The sequence below is a fragment of the Saimiri boliviensis genome, chromosome 20 (genome assembly GCF_048565385.1).
Source record: "Saimiri boliviensis isolate mSaiBol1 chromosome 20, mSaiBol1.pri, whole genome shotgun sequence".
Lineage (NCBI taxonomy): Eukaryota > Metazoa > Chordata > Mammalia > Primates > Cebidae > Saimiri > Saimiri boliviensis.
In genome coordinates this window covers 34,410,171-34,428,233 of record NC_133468.1, presented here as the reverse complement: position 1 = coordinate 34,428,233, position 18,063 = coordinate 34,410,171, and the positions used below count along the sequence as shown (strand labels likewise).

Genomic DNA, 18,063 nt, shown 5'->3' with positions numbered 1-18,063 from the left:
GGGAAGCCTTGAACTGTGCTCAAGAGGTCCTCCAGCCCCAGCCTCTAGAGTAGCTGGGACGATAGGCAAGTTCTACTGCACCTGTCGTAGAGCATGTATGTAGGAGTTGAGTAGCTGTAGATGGAGTTAAGTGGTAGGATAGGGTTTTACTGGACAGTTGGACTACTAAGCTCTTATGTTGAATTTTATACATTCTTTAACACATTATGCCATATTAGACTTGTTTTTAACTGAAAGACAGTTTGGTCCGAAGAGAGAAAATTGGGTAAAAAGCAAATCTTGAGTTAGCTCACTATTTGCCGTCTTCTGACTTAGAACTCTTAGGTTACAGTTATGCTTTTTTAATTCTGTATTTTTCTGGGCCACTTACTTTCAGGATATCAAGTACTTCATTGAAAGAAACAATCCGTGTAAGGCTGAAGAGAACAAAGCAGCAGCATGTTGTGATGAGGAGGTAGCTGATGGCAAAGTAGATGCATAATGAGGTAGTCTGGGATTGGAAAGTATCTTATCGTTTATAGCTTACACAACCTTTGGAGAATTGCTTTGACATTTTGTCTGCAATTATATGTGCAGCAGTTGCTGGAACATAAAAACCTCAGTTGGCATTTGCTCTGAGAGGTTATTTGAGAGTGAGTGACTTATTTTGGTAACCTAAAATCTGAAATAGGATTTAGAGGCAGCTGACTCAGTATCCTTCTAATGGGCTTTTTTGCCTTTTCATTTTCATTTTTTTTTCTTGCTTTCCCCTTTTTTCTTACTTATTTTTAATTTGAAACAGCGTCTCACTGTCGTGCAGGCTGGAGTGCAGTGGTGTGATCATGCCTCATTGCAGCCTCTAGTGATTCTCCCCGCTCAGCCTCCTGAGTAGCTATAACCATAGATGTGCACCACTACACCTGTCTGATTTTTGTATCTTTTGTAGAGGTGGGGTCTTGTAAAGTTGCCCAGGCTGGTCTTGAATTTCTGGCCTCAAGTGATCCTCTGGCTTCAGCCTCCCAAAGTGCTGGGATTACAGGTGTGAGCCACTATATGTGGCCTTGTTTTCTCTTAATATAAGTTAAAGTAATTACCAGAAGAGTTACATAAACTTAAAAGAGCCATTGTTAGGGGTTGTAGGAATTTCAGTTTCAGATTTTTTTTTTTTTAGATGGAGTCTTGCATTGTCTGCCAGACTGGAGTGCAGTGGCGCAATCTCAGCTCACTGCAGTCTCTGCCTCCTGGGTTCAAGCCATTCTCTTGCCTTAGTCTCCCTGGTAGTTGGGATTACAGACACCTGCCACCATGTCCATCTATGTTTTTTGTAGTTTTAGTAGAGCCTCACTAGGCCACACTGGTCTTGAACTCCTGACCTCGTGATCCAACTGCTTTGGCCTCCCAAAGTGCTGGGATTACAGACGTGAACCACTGTTCCTGGCCAGATATTTTTTTGAAGATTGGCTTGCCCTGTCCCCCAGGTTGGAGTGCAATGGCATGATCTCGGCTTGCTGCAACTTCTGCCTCCCAGCTTCAAGCGATTCTCCTGCCTCAGCCTCCCAATTAGCTGGGATTACAAGCGCCTGGCTAATGTTTGTATTTTTAGTAGAGACAAGGTTTTGCCATATTGGTCAGGTTGGTCTCAAGCTCCTAACCTCAGGTGATCTGCCCGCTTCGGGCTCCCAGAGTGCTGGGATTTCAGGTGTGAACCACAGTGCTGACCTCAGATTTTAAAAATTAATATGACTAGTCAGTTAATTTTGAGTTTATACTGTCAGAATACATTTTCTGATATGTATACCTTAGGTTTCAGTCAATGTTGTCCCACAAAAGTGTAATATGAGCCACATGTAATTAAACATTTTGTAGTACTCTCATATTAAAAAAAAAATGGTAGGAAAAAAGTAAAAACTGGATGTGGTGGTGAGTGCCTGTAGTCCCAGCTACTCAGGAGGCCAAGGCTGGAGGATTCCTTAAACCCAGAAGCTTGAGACCAGCCAAGGCAACATAATGAGATCACCATCTTCAAAAAATACATAATAAAAAGGAAAACCACATTTTCTCTCTCATTGTTAATTTTTTTTTGAGATGGAGTCTCACTCTTCCCAGGCTGGAGTGCAGTGGCACAGTCTCGGCTTACTGAAACCTTTTCCTCCTGGGTTCGATGGATTCTTCTGCCTCAGCTTTCAGAGTAGCTGGGATTACAGGTGCCTGCCACCACATCTGGCTTTTTTTTTTTTTTTTTTTTGAGATGGAATTTTGTTCTTGTTGCCCAGGCTGGAATGCAATGGCACTATCTCTGCTCACCGCAACCTCTGCCTCCCAGGTTCAAGCAATTCTCCTGCCTCAGCCTCCTAAGTAGCTGGGATTTATCACACCTGGCTAATTTTGTATTTTTTTAGTAGGGACTGGGTTTCTCCATATTGGTCAGGCTGGTCTCAAGCTCCTAACCTCAGGTAATCCGCCCGCCTTGGCTTCCCAAAGTGCTGGGATTATAGGTGTGAGCCTCCTCGCCCAGCCTAATTTTTGTATTTTTTTTTCTTTTTAATTTTTGTGTGTTTTTTTGTTTTGTTTTGTTTTGTTTTTTGAGAAAAAGAATAAAGAAGAGGAAGAAAGAGAAAGAGGAAGAGGGAGAGAGAATGGGGGTATTGCTTTACTGCCCGGGCTAGAATGCAGTCTAAATATGGGTATGCCTATAATTGTCCTTAATAATGGAGACATGAAAGAAAATGAGGGAAGAGAGTAACAAACAAGGAGCCAACCAACATTTCGTTTAAACTTCTAAGTTGATATGATGTGGTACTGATAAGAGTGTATATTTTGTGTAAAGTGGAGAGTTCTATAAATGTTAATTACGTTTACTCGTTCCAGATCTGAGTTCAAGTCCTGGATATCGTTGTTAATTTTCTGTCTCATTGATCTGTCTAATATTAATATTGAAGTCTCCCACTATTATTGTGTGGGAGTCTAAGTCTCTTTCTAAGTCTTCTATGTCTGGGTATTCCTGTATTGGGTGCGTGTATATTTAGGATCTTTAACTCTTCTTGTTGTTGCATTGATTCTTTTATCATTATATAATGTCCTTCTTTGCTTCTTTTGATCTTTGTTGCTTTAAATACTATTTTATGAGAAGCAAAAATTGTAACTTCTGCTTTTTATTTATTTTTGCTCTCTGGTTGGTTGGTAAATCTCTCTCCATCCTTTGTTTTGAGTCTTTGTGTATCCTTGAATGTGAGATGGGTCTGGATGCAGCATACAGTTTTAGTTTTTTGTCCAAATTGCCTGTCTTTGAATTGAGGAATTTAGTCAATTTAAATTTAGAATTGATAATGATATATGTGAGTTTAATACTGTCATTTAATATTAGCTGGCTATTTTGCCCATTAGTTGATGTAAATTCTTCATTATATTGATGTTTTTTACTTTTTGGTATTTCTTAGAAAGGCTGATACTGTTTGTTCCTTTCTATGTGTAGTGGTTCTTTCAGAAGCTCTTGTAAAGCAGGCCTGGTGGTGATGAATTCTCTGAGTGCTTGCTTGTTCACAAAAAACTTTATTTTTCCTTCACTTATGAAGCTTAATTTGGCTGGATGTAAAATTCTTGGTTGAAAGTTCTTTTCTTTAAGGATGTTGAATATTGGTCCCCACTCTCTTCTGGCTTGTAGGGTTTCTGCTGAGAGATCTGCTGTAAGTCTGATAGGCTTCCCTTTGTGGGTAACCTGACCTTTCTCTCTGGCTGCCCTTAGTATTTTCTCCTTCATTTCAACCCTGGTGAATCTGACGATTATGTGCCTTGGAGTTGCTCTTCTTGAGGAATATCTTTGTGGTGTTCTCTGTATTACCTGGAGCTGAGTATTATCCTGCCTTACTAAGTTGGGAAAATTTTCCTGAATAATATCCTGAAGCATATTTTCCAGCTTGGATTCATTCTCTTCGTCACATTCAGGTACACCTATCAAGCGTAGATTAGGTCTTTTCACATAATCCCATATTTCTTGGAGACTTTGCTCATTCCTTTTTATCCTTTTTTCTCTAATCTTGTCTTCTAGTTTTATTTCATTGAGTTGGTCTTCGACCTCTGATATCCTTTCTTCTGCTTGATCAATTCGGCTGTTAAAACTTGTGCATACTTCACGTAGTTCTCATATTGTGTTTTTCAGTTCCATCAATTCACTTATTTTCCTCTCTAAATTTTGTATTCTTGTTGACATTTCGTCAAACCTTTTTTCAAAGTTCTTAGTTTCTTTAGATTGTGTTAGCATAAGTTCTTTTAATTCACAGGAGTTTCTTATTATCCACGTTTTGAAGCCTGCTTCTGTAATTGGAACACACTCGTTCTCCATCAAGCCTTGTTTTGTTGCTGATGAGGAACCGTGATCCTCTGCTGAGGGAGAGGTGTTCTGATCTTGGGTATTCTCAGCCTTTTTTGGCTGTTTTCTTCCCTTCGTTGTAGGTTTATCCATCTGTGGTCTTTATAATTACCGTCTTTGTAATTGGGTTTCTGAGTGGACGTCCAACTTATTGATTCTCAGCGCCGAAATCTGAGCAACCCACTGCGCCGACCAAATCAGCGGCGTTAAGCTGGATGGTGCCTTTCTGACTCTGCACCAAGAACCGACGCTCCGAGGCGCCGGCAAAACCACCTCGCCGGTCACAAGAGTCGCGCTGGCGACCCGTGGGGCTCCTCCGCTGGGAATCTCCTGGTGCGTGAGCAACAAGAATTCATGTGAAGGTGTGGCGTCCTCTCGTTCTTTGCGTTTTCAGTGGGAGCTACAATCCTGAGCTGCTAGTGATCAGCCATCTTGGATCTCTCTCCCTAATTTTTGTGTTTTTAATAGAGATGGGGTTTTACAATGTTGGCCATACTGGTCTCAAAACTCCTTCCATTAAGTGATCTGCCCACTTCTGCCTCCCAGAGTGCTGGGATTATGGGTGTGAGCCACCATACCTTGCCACATTTTTCTCATTTTAAGACAAAGGCTGACACCTGGTGTGGTGTCACATGCTGGTAATTCCGGTACTTTGGGAGGCTGAGGCAGGTGGATTGCTTGAGTTCAGGAATCTGAGACCAGCCTGGACAACATCATGAATAAAAGCCTGTTTCTATTAAAAATAGAAAAATTAGCTGGATGTGGTGATGTTTGCCTGTGGTCCCAATTACTTGGGAAACTGAGGTGGGAGGATCACCTGAGTCCAGGAGGCAGAAGTTGCAGTGAACCGAGATGGGGCCATTGCATTCCAGCTTGGGTGACAGAGCAAGACCCTGCCTCGAAAAAAGAAGACCAAGTGCTGGAGTAGACCCTATGTGTGACATGCCTTTCTAGTGGCACAGAGAGGCTGGGCACGGTGGCTCAACTCCTGTTATTTGAGCACTTTGGGAGGCCGAGGCGGGTAGATCATGAGGTCAGGAGATCAAGACCATCCTGACCAACATGTTAAACCCTGTCTCTACTAAATTACAAAAAAGAAAAATTAGCTGGGCATGGTGGTGCTCGCTTGTAATCCCAGCTACTCATGAGGCTGAGGCAGGAGATTCACTTGAACCTGGGAGGCAGAGGTTGCAGTGAGCCAACATTGCGCCGCTGCACTCCAGCCTGGTGACAGAGTGAGACTGTCTAAAAAAAAAAAGAGAAGGAGCTAGAAGAAGACGTCATGAGGTTTTAAGCCTCTTTCCGGAAGTGACATATATTACATCTGCTCACATGTATTGCCGAAACAAGTCACGTGGTCAAGCTTAATGTTAATAGGGAGGAGAGGTACGTTCCTCTTCAGGGACCTTGCAAACAAGCCACATGGCAGTGGGTGGAGATGTAAAATCCTCTTATGGAAAGGAGGTGAATAGTTAGAAACTAATACAATCTATCGCATTTGAAGGTTCAAGGAATGTTTTCTGGGAAAAGTTATTTTTGAGATCTAAAGGATAATTAGAATTTAGTTAGATGAATAATAGAGAACTGTATATTCTTGGCAGAGAAGGTGTGATGAGTTTGTGATTGTGTGAGTTTGAAGGTTCTTGATTTTTTTTTTTTTTTTGAGACAGATTCTCTTCTGTCACCCAGGCTGGAGTTCAGTGACCGTATCTCCGCTCACTGCAACTCGTTCAAGCACTTCTCCTGCCTTAGCTTTTCAAGTAGCTAGGATTACGGGCGCCCACCACGATGCCTGGCTAATTTTTGTATTTTTAGTAGAGATGGGGGTTTCACCATGTTGGCCAGACTGGCCTCAAACTCCTGATCTCAAGTGATCTGCCCTCCTTGGCCTCCCAAAGTGCCGGGATTACAGGCATGAGTCACTGCGTCTGGCTGAAGGTTTTTGATTTTTAAAAAGTAAAAGTTTCACACTGGCTTGAGTGGAGAAGTGGGATTGGGGATGAGTTGCCTAGTAAGTAGTGAGAGCTACAGAAAAGGATGGCATCACGCTAGCACTTGTGAGGTGGGCTAGGTGGGCTGAGGAGTTTCCTCTGGGCTTTAGATTCAGTGGAGGCTTTTGAAAAATTTGAATATGAAAGGAAACAGGCTTTTAGGTTTAGAAAGATTACTGTGGCTGCACTGTTTTTATATTTTTGTTTTTGAGACAGGGTCTCATTCTGTTCTCCAGACTGGAGTGCAGTGACATGATCTCAGCTCACCACAACCTCTGCCCCCCCGGGTTTGAGTGATTCTCCTGCCTCAGCCTTCTGTGTAGCTGGGATTACAGGAGCGTACCTCCACAGCTGGCTAATCTTTTTGTAATTTTAGTAGTGACGGGATTTCACCACGTTGGCCATGCTGGTCTTAAACTCCTGGCCTCAACTGATCTGCCCGCCTCAGACTCACAAAGTATTGGGATTACAGGGGTGAGCCACTGCGCCTGGCTTGCAGTGTTGAGAATAGATCTCCAGTCTTGAGACTAGTAGCATCTTGACAGTGACATGGCTATTAAAATAGTCTAGGTAAGTGACTGGGTTTGATGGTTCATGCCTGTAATCCCAGCACTTTGGGAGGTTGAGGCAGGTGGATCACCTGAAGTCCAGGAGTTTGAGACCAGCCTGGCCAATATGGTGAAATCCTGTCTCTCCTAAAAACACAAAAGTTAGCGGGGGCGCGGTGACGCATGCCTGTAATCCCAGCCTTGGGAGGCTGAGGTAGGAGAATTCTGTTGAACGTGGGGGGCGGAGGTGGCGGTGAGCTGAAATCGTGCCACTGCGCTCCAGCCTGGGCAACAGAGTAAGACCCTGTTTCAAAAAAAAAAAAAAAAAAAAAAAGTCTTGGCAATAGTTAATGGTCGTTTGAATAAACTTACTAGCCTTCGAAGTGGAGAAAAAGCACAATGGATAGATTTCAGAGATAAATTATTATTAATTTTTTTTTTTTTTTTTGAGACGGAGTTTCACTCTTGTTACCCAGGCTGGAGTGCAATGGCGCAATCTCGGCTCACCGCAACCTCCGCCTCCTGGGTTCAGGCAATTCTCCTGCCTCAGCCTCCTGAGTAGCTGGGATTACAGGCACGTGCCACCATGCCCAGCTAATTTTTTGTATTTTTAGTAGAGACGGGGTTTCACCATGTTGACCAGGATGGTCTCGATCTCTTGACCTCGTGATCCACCTGCCTCGGCCTCCCAAAGTGCTGGGATTACAGGCTTGAGCCACCGCGCCCAGCCTGATAAATTATTATTATTATTATTATTATTATTATTATTTTTGGTCAGAGTCTTGCTCTGTTGCCCAGGCTGGATTACAGTGGTTTGATCTCAGCTGACTGCAGCGTCTGCCTCCCGGGTTCAAACGATTCTCCTGCCTCAGTCTCCCAAGCAGTTGGGATTATGGATGTGCACCACCACACAGGCTAATTACTGTATTTTTAGTACAGATGAGGTTTCACTGTGTTGGCCAGGCTGGTGTGGAACTCCTGACCTCAGGTGATCCGCCTGCCTCAGCCTCCAAAAGTGGTGGAATTATAGGCATGAGCCACCATGCCTGGCCAATGATGTGGATTTGACAAGATTTGGTGATTGGGGAAGAGCCAAGGATAATGTTTGGTTTTCTTTTTTTTTTTTTTTGAGACGGAGTTTCGCTCCTGTTACCCAGGCTGGAGTGCAGTGGCGCAATCTCGGCTCACCGCAACCTCTGCCTCCTGGGTTCAGGCAATTCTCCTGCCTCAGCCTCCTGGGTAGCTGGGATTACAGGCACGTGCCACCATGCCTAGCTGAATTTTTGTATTTTTAGTAGAGACGGGGTTTCACCATGTTGACCAGGATGGTCTCGATCTCTTGACCTTGTGATCCACCCACCTCGGCCTCCCAAAGTGCTGGGATTACAGGCTTGAGCCACTGCGCCCGGCCAATGTTTGGTTTTCTATTGGATTACAGTATTATTCTCTGAAATAGGGAACCCTGGAAGAGGAACAGGTGTTTATTTCTTTATTTGTGTCGGGGGCAGGGTTGGGGGAGTTGTGTGTGGAGGGAGGGAAAGTGTTCCCTTTGGACAATCTTTTTTTTTTTTTTTTTTTTAAAAGATAGTCTTCTGTTGCCCAGTCTGGAGTGCAGTGGCACCATCTCAGCTTACTCCAACCTATGCCTCCTGGGTTCAAGTGATCTCCCACCTCAGATCCCTGAATAGCTGGGACTACAGGCCTGTGCCACCACTTACAGTAGCTAATTTTTAAATTTTTTGGTGTTTTTTTTTTTTTTTTTTGTAGAGATGGGGTTTTGCTGTGTTGCCCAGGCTGGTCTCAAACTCCTGGGTTTAAGTGGTGCTCTTGCCTGGGCCTCCTAAACTGTTGGGATTACAGCCATGAGCCATCATGCCCAGCCCCTCCTTTTCTGTTTTTTTGAGACAGAGTTTCACTTTTGTTGCCCAGGCTGGAGTGCAATATTGGGATCTCAGCTCCCTGCAACCTCTGCCTCCTAGGTTCAAGCAGTTCTCCTGCCTCAGCCTCCTGAGTAGCTGGGATTGCTGGTGCATGCCATCACACCTGGCCAAATTTTAGTAGAGATGGAGTTTTACCATTTTGGCCAGGCTGGTCTCGGAATTCCTCACCTCCTGCCTTGGTCGTCTCCCACAGTGCTGGTATTACAGGCATGAGCCACTGTGCTTGGCCGACCCCTACTTTTTAAAGTAACAGGTCTAGGTTGAACACCTCAAATCCACAAATTAGAAATGCTTCAAAATTTGAAGGTTTTTGAGCCTCAAGATGAACCCCAAAATGCTCCAATGAAAATTTTTCAGTGATTGGATTTGCTCCAATGAGCATTTTGGATTTTTGGGCTTGGGATGCTAAACTAGTAATTATAATGCGAATACTCCAAAATCTGAAAGAAGTTTGCAATTCAAACTACTACTGGTTCTAAGCATTTTGGATAAGGAATCCTCAACCTGTAATAAAAAAAACTTAATTGTTCTCTCTTTAAGAGCAGTATTTGTTGGCTGGCAGTGGGTCACGCCTATAATCCCAGCACTTTGGAAGGCTGAGGCAGGTGGATCACAAGGTCAGGAGTTTGATACCAGCCTGGCCAACGTGGTGAAACTGTCTCCACTAAAAATACAAAAATCAGCAGGACCTGGTGGCACATGCCTGTAGTCCCAGCCACTCGGGAGGCTGAGGCAGGGGAATCGCTTGAACCTGGGAGGCAGAAATTGCAGTGAGCCAAGACAGCACCACTGCACTACAGCCTAGGCAACAGAGCACAACTTCGTCTCCAAGAAAAAAGACATATTTGTTAATGTAGTTTCTGTTACATTCTCTCTGATGACACAGTGAGTTTCTTCTTCTTTTTTTTTTTTTTAATCATTTTTTGTAAAGATAGAGTCTTGCTGTGTTGTTCAGGCTGGTCTTGAACTCCTGGGCTCAAGGGATCCTCCCCATCTTGTCCTCCCAAATGATGGGTTACAGGCCTCAGCCACTATGCCTTCTGGAGCTTCTTAATGGGTAAATAATGTGTTAGAATGTTATCAAGCTTTTTGAAAGTTTAAATAAGTCCACTTACTGATTCCTTCTCTATCCTTATTTTACTACCCATCCCATCCACTCCCCTAGTGTAGCGGACAAAACCATCTTGTGATAATTAATGCCCTATGGAAGCCATTCTCTTGCTCTTCTCTGGGTATAGGCTTGAGAATTTTTCAGTGATTGGATTTGCATAGCTGTATATGGAAGTCTGACTCAGGTTTTCACTCATACTATATATTTTGTTTAATCACTTAGATATTAGCATCACCCCTGCTAAGGAAATGGATTTATTACTTCAGTTTTAGCAGATCTGGAGAAAGATCCACAATGAGCAAAGGTGCTTATATATTGGATTACTATTTTGGATTACCTGTGGTTTGTTCTTGTTTGCCTTTTTGCTGATTAAAATCCTGGAAAAAATCTATGTTCTATATTAAACATGAGGTCGGATGCAGTGGCTCACACCTGTAATCCCAGCACTTTGGGAGATTGAGACAGGAGGACTGCTTGAGCCTAGGAGATCAAGACCAACCTGGGCAACTTGGTGAGAACCCAACTCTGCAAAAGTTAAAAAATTTAGCTGGACATGGCGGTGTGCGCCTGTAGTCCCAGCTACTCAGGAGGCTGAGGCTCAGGATTGCTTGATCCCAGTAGGTCAAGGCTACAGTGAGCCGTGATCCAACCACTACACTTAAGCCTGGGTGACAGAGTGAGACCCTGTATCAAAAATAAATAAATAGATAAAAATGAGCTAGGTGCTTCGGTGTGAACCTGAAATCTCAGCTATTCAGGAGACCAAGGCAGGAGGATCTCTTGAGCCCAGGAAATCAGGCCAGCCTGGACAACATAACAAGGTCTTGTTTCTAAAAACAAAAATTAGAATATTTGTTTAGTTGTTAGGTAGTATTATAGAGGAAGCTGTTTAAATACTTTTATTTCAACCACTAGAAAACGGGTCACTTGGAATATACAGGTATTGTTCGCTAACTTTCTACTTAAGTCAGTTGATTTTCTTACATAACATCTGTTGCTTAGCGTAAAAGGAAATTAGTTGCTTGCCATTTGAATTTGAAAGCGACCAGCTAATGGTGAATTCCGGTTGGTTTTGTGTGGAAAGTTAGTTGCTGTATTTATGGTACCAACTCGACGTTTTCTTCCCGTCTCCCTCACGAAGATAAGTGGCTAGTAGATGATCTTCTGAATGTAAGTTTTATTGGAGATATCGTAGAGACTGGGTAACTATTATATCCAGAAGTACTTTTCAGAATACTTTTTTTTTTTCTTTGAGACGTCATCTCGCTCTGTTGCCCAGGTTGGAGTGCAGTGGCGCGATCTTGGGTCCCTACAACCTTTGCCTCCCGGATTCGAGCGAATCTCAGGCCTCAGCCTCCCAAGTAGCTGGGACTACAGGCCTCAATCTCCTGACCTCGTGATCCACCCACCTTAGCCTCCCAAAGTGCTGGGATTACGGGCGTGACCCACTGCACCCAGCCACTTTTTTTTTTTTTGAGACAAAGTCTTACTCTTGTCGCCCAGGCTGCAGTGCAATGACACAATCTTGGCTCACTGCAGCCTTCTCCTCCTGGGTTCAAGGGATTCTCCTGTCTCAGCCTCTTGAGTAGCTGAGATTACAGGCGTCTGCCATCATGTCCAGGTAATTTTCGTATTTTAGTAGAGATGAGTTTCACCATGTTGGCCAGGCTAGTCTCAAACTCCTGACCTCGACCGCCTTGGCCTCCCAAAGTGCTGGGATTCCAAGTGTGAGCCGCCACACCTGGCCTTTTTGGAATACTTCCATGTTTTATGAAATGTATTTTTTAAACCAGGGGTATCTGATCTTTTGGCCACATTGGAAAAAGTATTGTCTCAGGCCACACATAAAATACACCAACACTAACAATAGTTGATTGGCAAAAAAAACCCCACACAAAACTCGTGATTTTTTTTTTTTTTTTTTTTGAGACAGAATTTCACTCTTGTCTGCCCCAGGCTGGAGTGCAGTGGGATGATCTCAGCTCATTGCAACTTCCACCTAACGGGTTCAAGTGATCATCCTACCTCAGCCTCTCGAGTAGCTGGGATTACAGATGCATGCCACCACACTCGGCTAATTTTTGTATTATTAGTAGAGACGAGGTTTCACCACGTTGTCCAGGCTAGTCTTGAACTCCTGACGTCAGGTGACCTACCCGCCTCGGCCTCCCAAAGTGCTGGGATTACAGGCGTGAGCCACCAGGCCCGGCCAATTCATAATGTTTTAGGAAAGTTTATGAATTTTTACTGGGCTGTGTTCAAAACCGTCCTGGGCCACAGGTTGGACAAACTTGCAAACACTGAGAAGGAACAAATGTTTCCAAGGTGGCTGTAGGGCTGTGGGTCAATGGATCATTAACATACGCTCAAGGTTATTCCAAACTGCCTGTGAGACTGTGGCCTAGTCATCTCATCTTACTGTAGACCGATTTTTTTTTTTTTTTTCTAATGGAGGTACAGTGGACTGATTCTTAAACTTGCAGACTATCTTGAGTTTTCAAAAAATTTCACTTACCTTACATTGTTATTTCTTATGACTTGTGTTTTAATTTATCTTTACATTTCCTTATGAAGTTTCAGTACAGTGTAAGTCTTGTGTAATGAAACTTTGGTGAATTGAGGAAATCACATTTGTACTAAAATACTAATTTTTTTTGTAAAACATGAAAAACCATTTTTATTTTTTTATTTATTTTTATTTTTTATTTTTATTTTTTTGAGATGGAGTTTCGCTCGTTACCCAGGCTGGAGTGCAATGGCGCGATCTCGGCTCACTGCAACCTCCGCCTCCCGGGTTCACGTAATTCTCCTGCCTCAGCCTCCTGAGTAGCGGGGATTACAGGCACGTGCCACCATGCCCACCTAATTTTTTTGTGTTTTTAGTAGAGACGGGGTTTCACCGTGTTGACCAGGATGGTCTCGATCTCTCGACCTCGTGATCCACCCGCCTCAGCCTCCCAAAGTGCTGGGATTACAGGCTTGAGCCACCGCGCCCGGCACCATTTTTATTTTTAATTAATTTATTTTTTTTTGAGACGGAGTTTCGCTGTTGTTACCCAGGCTGGAGTGCAATGGCGCGATCTCGGCTCACCGCAACCTCCGCCTCCTGGGTTCAAGCAATTCTCCTGCCTCAGCCTCTCGAGTAGCTGGGACTACGGGCGTGCACCACCATGCCCGGCTAATTTTTGTATTTTTAGTAGAGACGGGATTTCACCTTGCTGACCAAGCTGGTCTCTATCTCTTGACCTCGTGATCCACACGCCTCGGCCTCCCAAAGTGCTGGGATTATAGGCGTGAGCCACTGCGCCCGGCCCTTAATTTTTATATTTTGTGGAGGCGAGGTCTCACCGTATTGCCCAGGCTGGTCTCAAACTCCTGGTCTCAAGTGATTTTCTCACCTTGGCCTCCCAAAATACGTTTAGAGACGTGATCATCCCAGTCGGTAAATCCCATGCAGTGTGCCCAGCCCATGATGATCCATTCTCATTATACTTTAGTCATAGTCATTTTGCTTTGGGCCCTGATTCTGCTTGAAGACCCTGATTCCATTTTTATGTTCTCATGCTACACATTTTAAAAAGGATACTGCAGGTTTTTTTTTCTATATATAAGTATCTTATGGGTATGGGTTAATTGTTTCTGTTGCTTGCATATTGTTTTCCTGAACTACGGCCAACAGAGAGTATGAAGCCCGCTTAGAAAGGTACAGTGAGCGCATTTGGACGTGCAAGAGTACTGGAAGCAGTCAGCTAACACACAAGGAAGCCTGGGAGGAAGAACAGGAAGTTGCTGAGCTGTAAGTAGTAGAAGCATTGCCCTTTGGCACCATCTTCACATTGTTAGGGAAGGAGGGAATATTAACTCTAAAGCAGTATTTGTATTTAAATTTATAGGGCAGAAATTAGAATATATTACATTAGTGTACTGTAGGGGTTTCTAGGTTCCTTTGCCTAATGGCATTTTGTTAGTAGCAACGTGTGGAATATTTATTTAGTTATATATGTACTTATTTAGGTATTTCCCAGGCCTTTGAGTGTTTCTGCTCCATTCTTTCACCTCGTAAATATGCTGGAAATGTAGTGTATTTTTATTTTTGAGATGGAGTCTTGCTCTGTTGCCTAGGCTGGAGTGCAGTGGCACGATTTCGGCTCACTGCAACCTCTGCCTCCTGGGTTCAGGCCATTCTCACGCCTCAGCATCTCGAGTAGCTGGGAAGCCAAGGTGGGCGGATCACAAGGTCAGGAGATCCAGACCATCTTGGCCAACATGGTGAAATCCTGTCTCTACTAAAAATATAAAAACATTAGCTGGGCGTGGTGGCGCGTGCCTATAGTCCCAGCTACTCGGGAGGCTGAGGCAGGAGAATTGCTCGAACCCAGGAGGCGGAGGTTGCAGTGAGCCAAGATCGTGCCACTGCACTACAGCCTGGGCGACAGTGTGAGACTCTGTCTCAAAAAAAAAAAAAAAAAAGAGGGTACATGCAGTGGTGCATGCGTTTGATCCCAGCTCCCTGAGAGGCTGAGGTAGAAGGATCGTTTGAGCCCAGGAAGTGCAGGCTAGTGAGCTATGATTGTATCATTGCACTCCAGCCTTGGTGACAGAGCAAGAAATGTTTGAAATGTTTGGAAAAGAAAGGAAGAAATGTTTGAATTGACTCGAATTAAATCTCTGGATAAGTTTTTCTGTGTTTTTTTGACAACTAATAACATTTATTTAGTTTGAAGGAGGAGTTTCCTGCCTGGTATGAAAAGCTTGTTCTGGAAATGGTTCACCATAACACAGCCTCCTTAGAGAAGTTAGTGGATACTGCTTGGTTGGAGATCATGACCAAATACGCTGTGGGAGAAGAGTGTGACTTTGAGGTGAGTGCCTCTTTGTTTCTAATTTGACTTACCATCAGAATTAGAGCTGCTGACATAGATTACAGAACACATTTCTGTGTATATAAAATTGTGTTATATTTAATATCAAGTATTAACACTTGCTGTTAATACGTGTGTGTGTGTGTGTGTGTGTGTGTGTGTGTGTGTGTTTTGAGGCGGAGTCTTGCTCTGTTGCCCACGCTGGAATGCAGTATGCCATCTTGGCTCACTGCACCCTTGGCCTTTTGAATTCAAGTGATTCTCCCACCTTAGCCTTCTGAGTAACTGAGACTGTAGGCACCCGCCACCATGCCCGGGTAATTTTTGTATTTTTGGTAGCAGTGGCTTTTCATCATGTTGGTCAGGCTGGTCTTGAACTCCTGACTTCAGATGATCGACCCACCTTGACCTCCCAAAGTGCTGGAATAATAGGCGTGAACCACGGTGCCCAGCCTAATACTTGATATTAATAGTAATATCAAGTATTCTAAGGACTACATTTTATTTTTATTTATTTGTTTAGAGACAGGGTCTCGTTCTGTCGCACAGTCTGGAGTTCAGTGGTGCAGTCATAGTTCACGGTAGCCTTGGATGGCTTAGCTTAAGCCGTCCTCCCACCTCAGCCTTTGGAGTAGCTGGGACTGCAGGCATATGAATTCTCCTGGCCTTGAACCAGATTTTAGAAGCACGTTCATCACTAGGAGTGTTTTAGTATTGTAGTAATTGCTACACTTTGTTGTACTAGTGAGTGCGTCCTCCTTCCTTTGTCTTTTTTGTCCTTTTTTGATAATGCTGTTTCGCCTTTTTGGTTTTGATTTTTCTTTTTTCTTTTTTTTTTTTTTTTGGAGACAGGGTCTTAACTCTGTTACCCATGCTGGAATAGTGCAGTGACGTTATCTCGGCTCACTGCAGCCTCCACCTCCTGGGCTCAAGCAGTCCTCCCACGTCATCGTCGATGTAGCTCGGGCCACAAGTGTCAACTACCTTGCCTGGCTAATTTTTTTTTTTAGATGGAGTTTTGCTCTTACTGCCCAGGCTGGAGTGCAATGGCGTGATCTTGGCTCACCGCAACCTCCGCCTCCCAGGATCAAGTGATTCTCCTGCCTCAGCCTCCTGAGTAGCTAGGATTACAGGTGTCTGTCACCACGCCTGGCTAATTTTGTATTTTTAGTAGAGATGGGGTTTCTCCATGTTGGTCAGGCTGGTCTCGAACTCCTGACCTCAGGTCATCCGCCTACCTCGGCCTCCCAAAGTGCTTAGATTATAGGTGTGAGCTGCTGTGCCTGGCTGTGCCTGGCCATACCTGGCTAATTTTTTTGTATGTTTTACAGAGACTGGATTTCACCATGTTGCCCTGGCTGGTCTCTTAACTCCTGAGCTATTCAAAGTGCTGAGATTACAGGCATTAGGCACTGTGCTCCGCCCATGCAGTGGCCATGCTCATCTTCTCCGTATCATTCCACTTTCATTGTATGCGCTGGCAAAGTGAGCACATAAATTCTTACTAAGTTTAAAAGACTTTCAGACATGTTTTATACAAATCCTCACTATAATGAGAGGTGGCTTTTTTCTTTTTCTACTTAGATTTGTTTTTTAATTATCCAGTCAAAATAGCTAAAGGATAACTATTACAAAAGTGATACCTAATACTAAAGCAGTCCCTATGTAATCTTGTGAAAGCTGAAGGTAAGATTCAGGAGAAAGGTTAAATATCTATGTGTAGGTACTTGACACTGGGCTAATTTCTTTACATAATGTCTTGCAGAATTTGCACAAAAATCTTGAGGTGGTAGGCAGCCTTATATATCTGAATGGTATGTCATGGTTGATTCATGCTAGTTAAGAGTGCTTTCAGCCACATGTAGTGAAATTTTAATAGTGGCCCTTAGTTCTCAACCTTTAGCATAACTGAAAATACATTATTTTGGCTGGGCATGGTGGCTCACACCTGTAATCCCAGCACTTTGGGAGGCCAAGGTGGGCAGATCACCTAAGGTCAGGAGTTCGAGACCAGCCTGGCCAACATGGCAAAATCCTGTCTCTACAAAAAATACAAAATTTAGCTAAGTGTGGTGGCCAATGCCTGTAGACCCAGCTACTCGGGAGGCTGAGGTGGGGGAATTGCTTGAACCATCTTCAGCCCATTCCTTGAGAGTTCAGAAGGTCTAGGATAGGACCTAACATTTTTAAATTTTAACACTGCAGGGTAGTGATGATGCGGTCACATGAGGTACAACACTTTTAGTAACACTGGCTTAAACAAAAAGGACATGTGGTTATCTCACATAGTAAGTCTTAGATGCTGATAGTTCCAAGTTCGGTATAGAGGTTGAATATTATTGTCAAGGAACTAGACTTTGTGTTTCTCTTCTGTTCGTCTCAGTATGTTGAGTTCTGGCCCTTAGCTTTGTTGCTTCTTGGTTGTGAAATTGTGACTGTCTTCAGAGTGAGGGAATACTTACCAAAGCAGGCTAAGAACATCTTTCTAGAAGCATATCTGGAAAAATCTTTCTAGAAGCATAAAATAGAAAGCTCCACCCTTTATCTTTACATGTTACTGGCTAGACTTTGGCTTACATAACCAGCCAGAGCTGCAGCGGGGGCTGAGAAAGAGTGTCTTCCTTTGTGTTTAAGTCTCAAAAGAGACAGGCTGGCAAGAGAGAAGGAGGGAATAGCTTGGTAGCCAGCTGAGCAGCAGTTGGTGCTGCTGTAGCCAGCACACGACGGGACCAAGATTCACACCTCTCTCTCTGGTTTCAATTCGTGTTTGTTCCTTGTTGAAGTAATTTACTTTGACTCTTTTGTATCCCCTAGCTAGTTCTTTTTTATTTGTCGTATCTGGCAGTGGGGTTTTGTTTATTTATGTTTTTTGTTTTTGTTTTTTTTTTTTTGAGATGAAGTTTTGCTCTTATTGCCCAGACTGGAGTGCAGTGGAGCCATCTCGGCTCCCTGCAACCTCTCTCTCCTGGGTTCAGGTCATTCTCCTGCCTTAGCCTCCCAAGTAGCTGAGATTACAGGCGCCTGCCACCATATCCAACTAACTTTTGTGTGTTTAGTAGAGACAGGATTTCACCATGTTGACCAGGTTGGTCTTGAACTCCTGACCTCAGCTGGTCCACCCGCCTCGGCCCCCCAAAGGGCTAGGATTACAGGCATGAGCCACCATGCCTGGCCTCTATTTTTTTTTTTTTTTTTTTTGGGACAGGGTCTGGCTTTGTCTCTTAGGCTGGAGTGCAGTGATGCAATCATAGCTCACTGCAGCCTCA

The 18,063-nt window shown here is 43.8% G+C and overlaps 1 protein-coding gene across 1 annotated transcript in view; it reads left to right on the top strand.

The window, feature by feature from the left end:
• BAZ1B (bromodomain adjacent to zinc finger domain 1B) overlaps window positions 1-18,063 on the top strand; it is an 89,789-nt gene that overhangs the window by 5,383 nt on the left and 66,343 nt on the right. Inside the window, exons 2-3 of the mRNA XM_039460490.2 lie at window positions 13,615-13,731; window positions 14,653-14,797. Of these exons, the coding sequence (XP_039316424.1) occupies window positions 13,615-13,731; window positions 14,653-14,797 (262 nt within the window). The remainder of the gene's footprint in view (window positions 1-13,614; window positions 13,732-14,652; window positions 14,798-18,063) is intronic.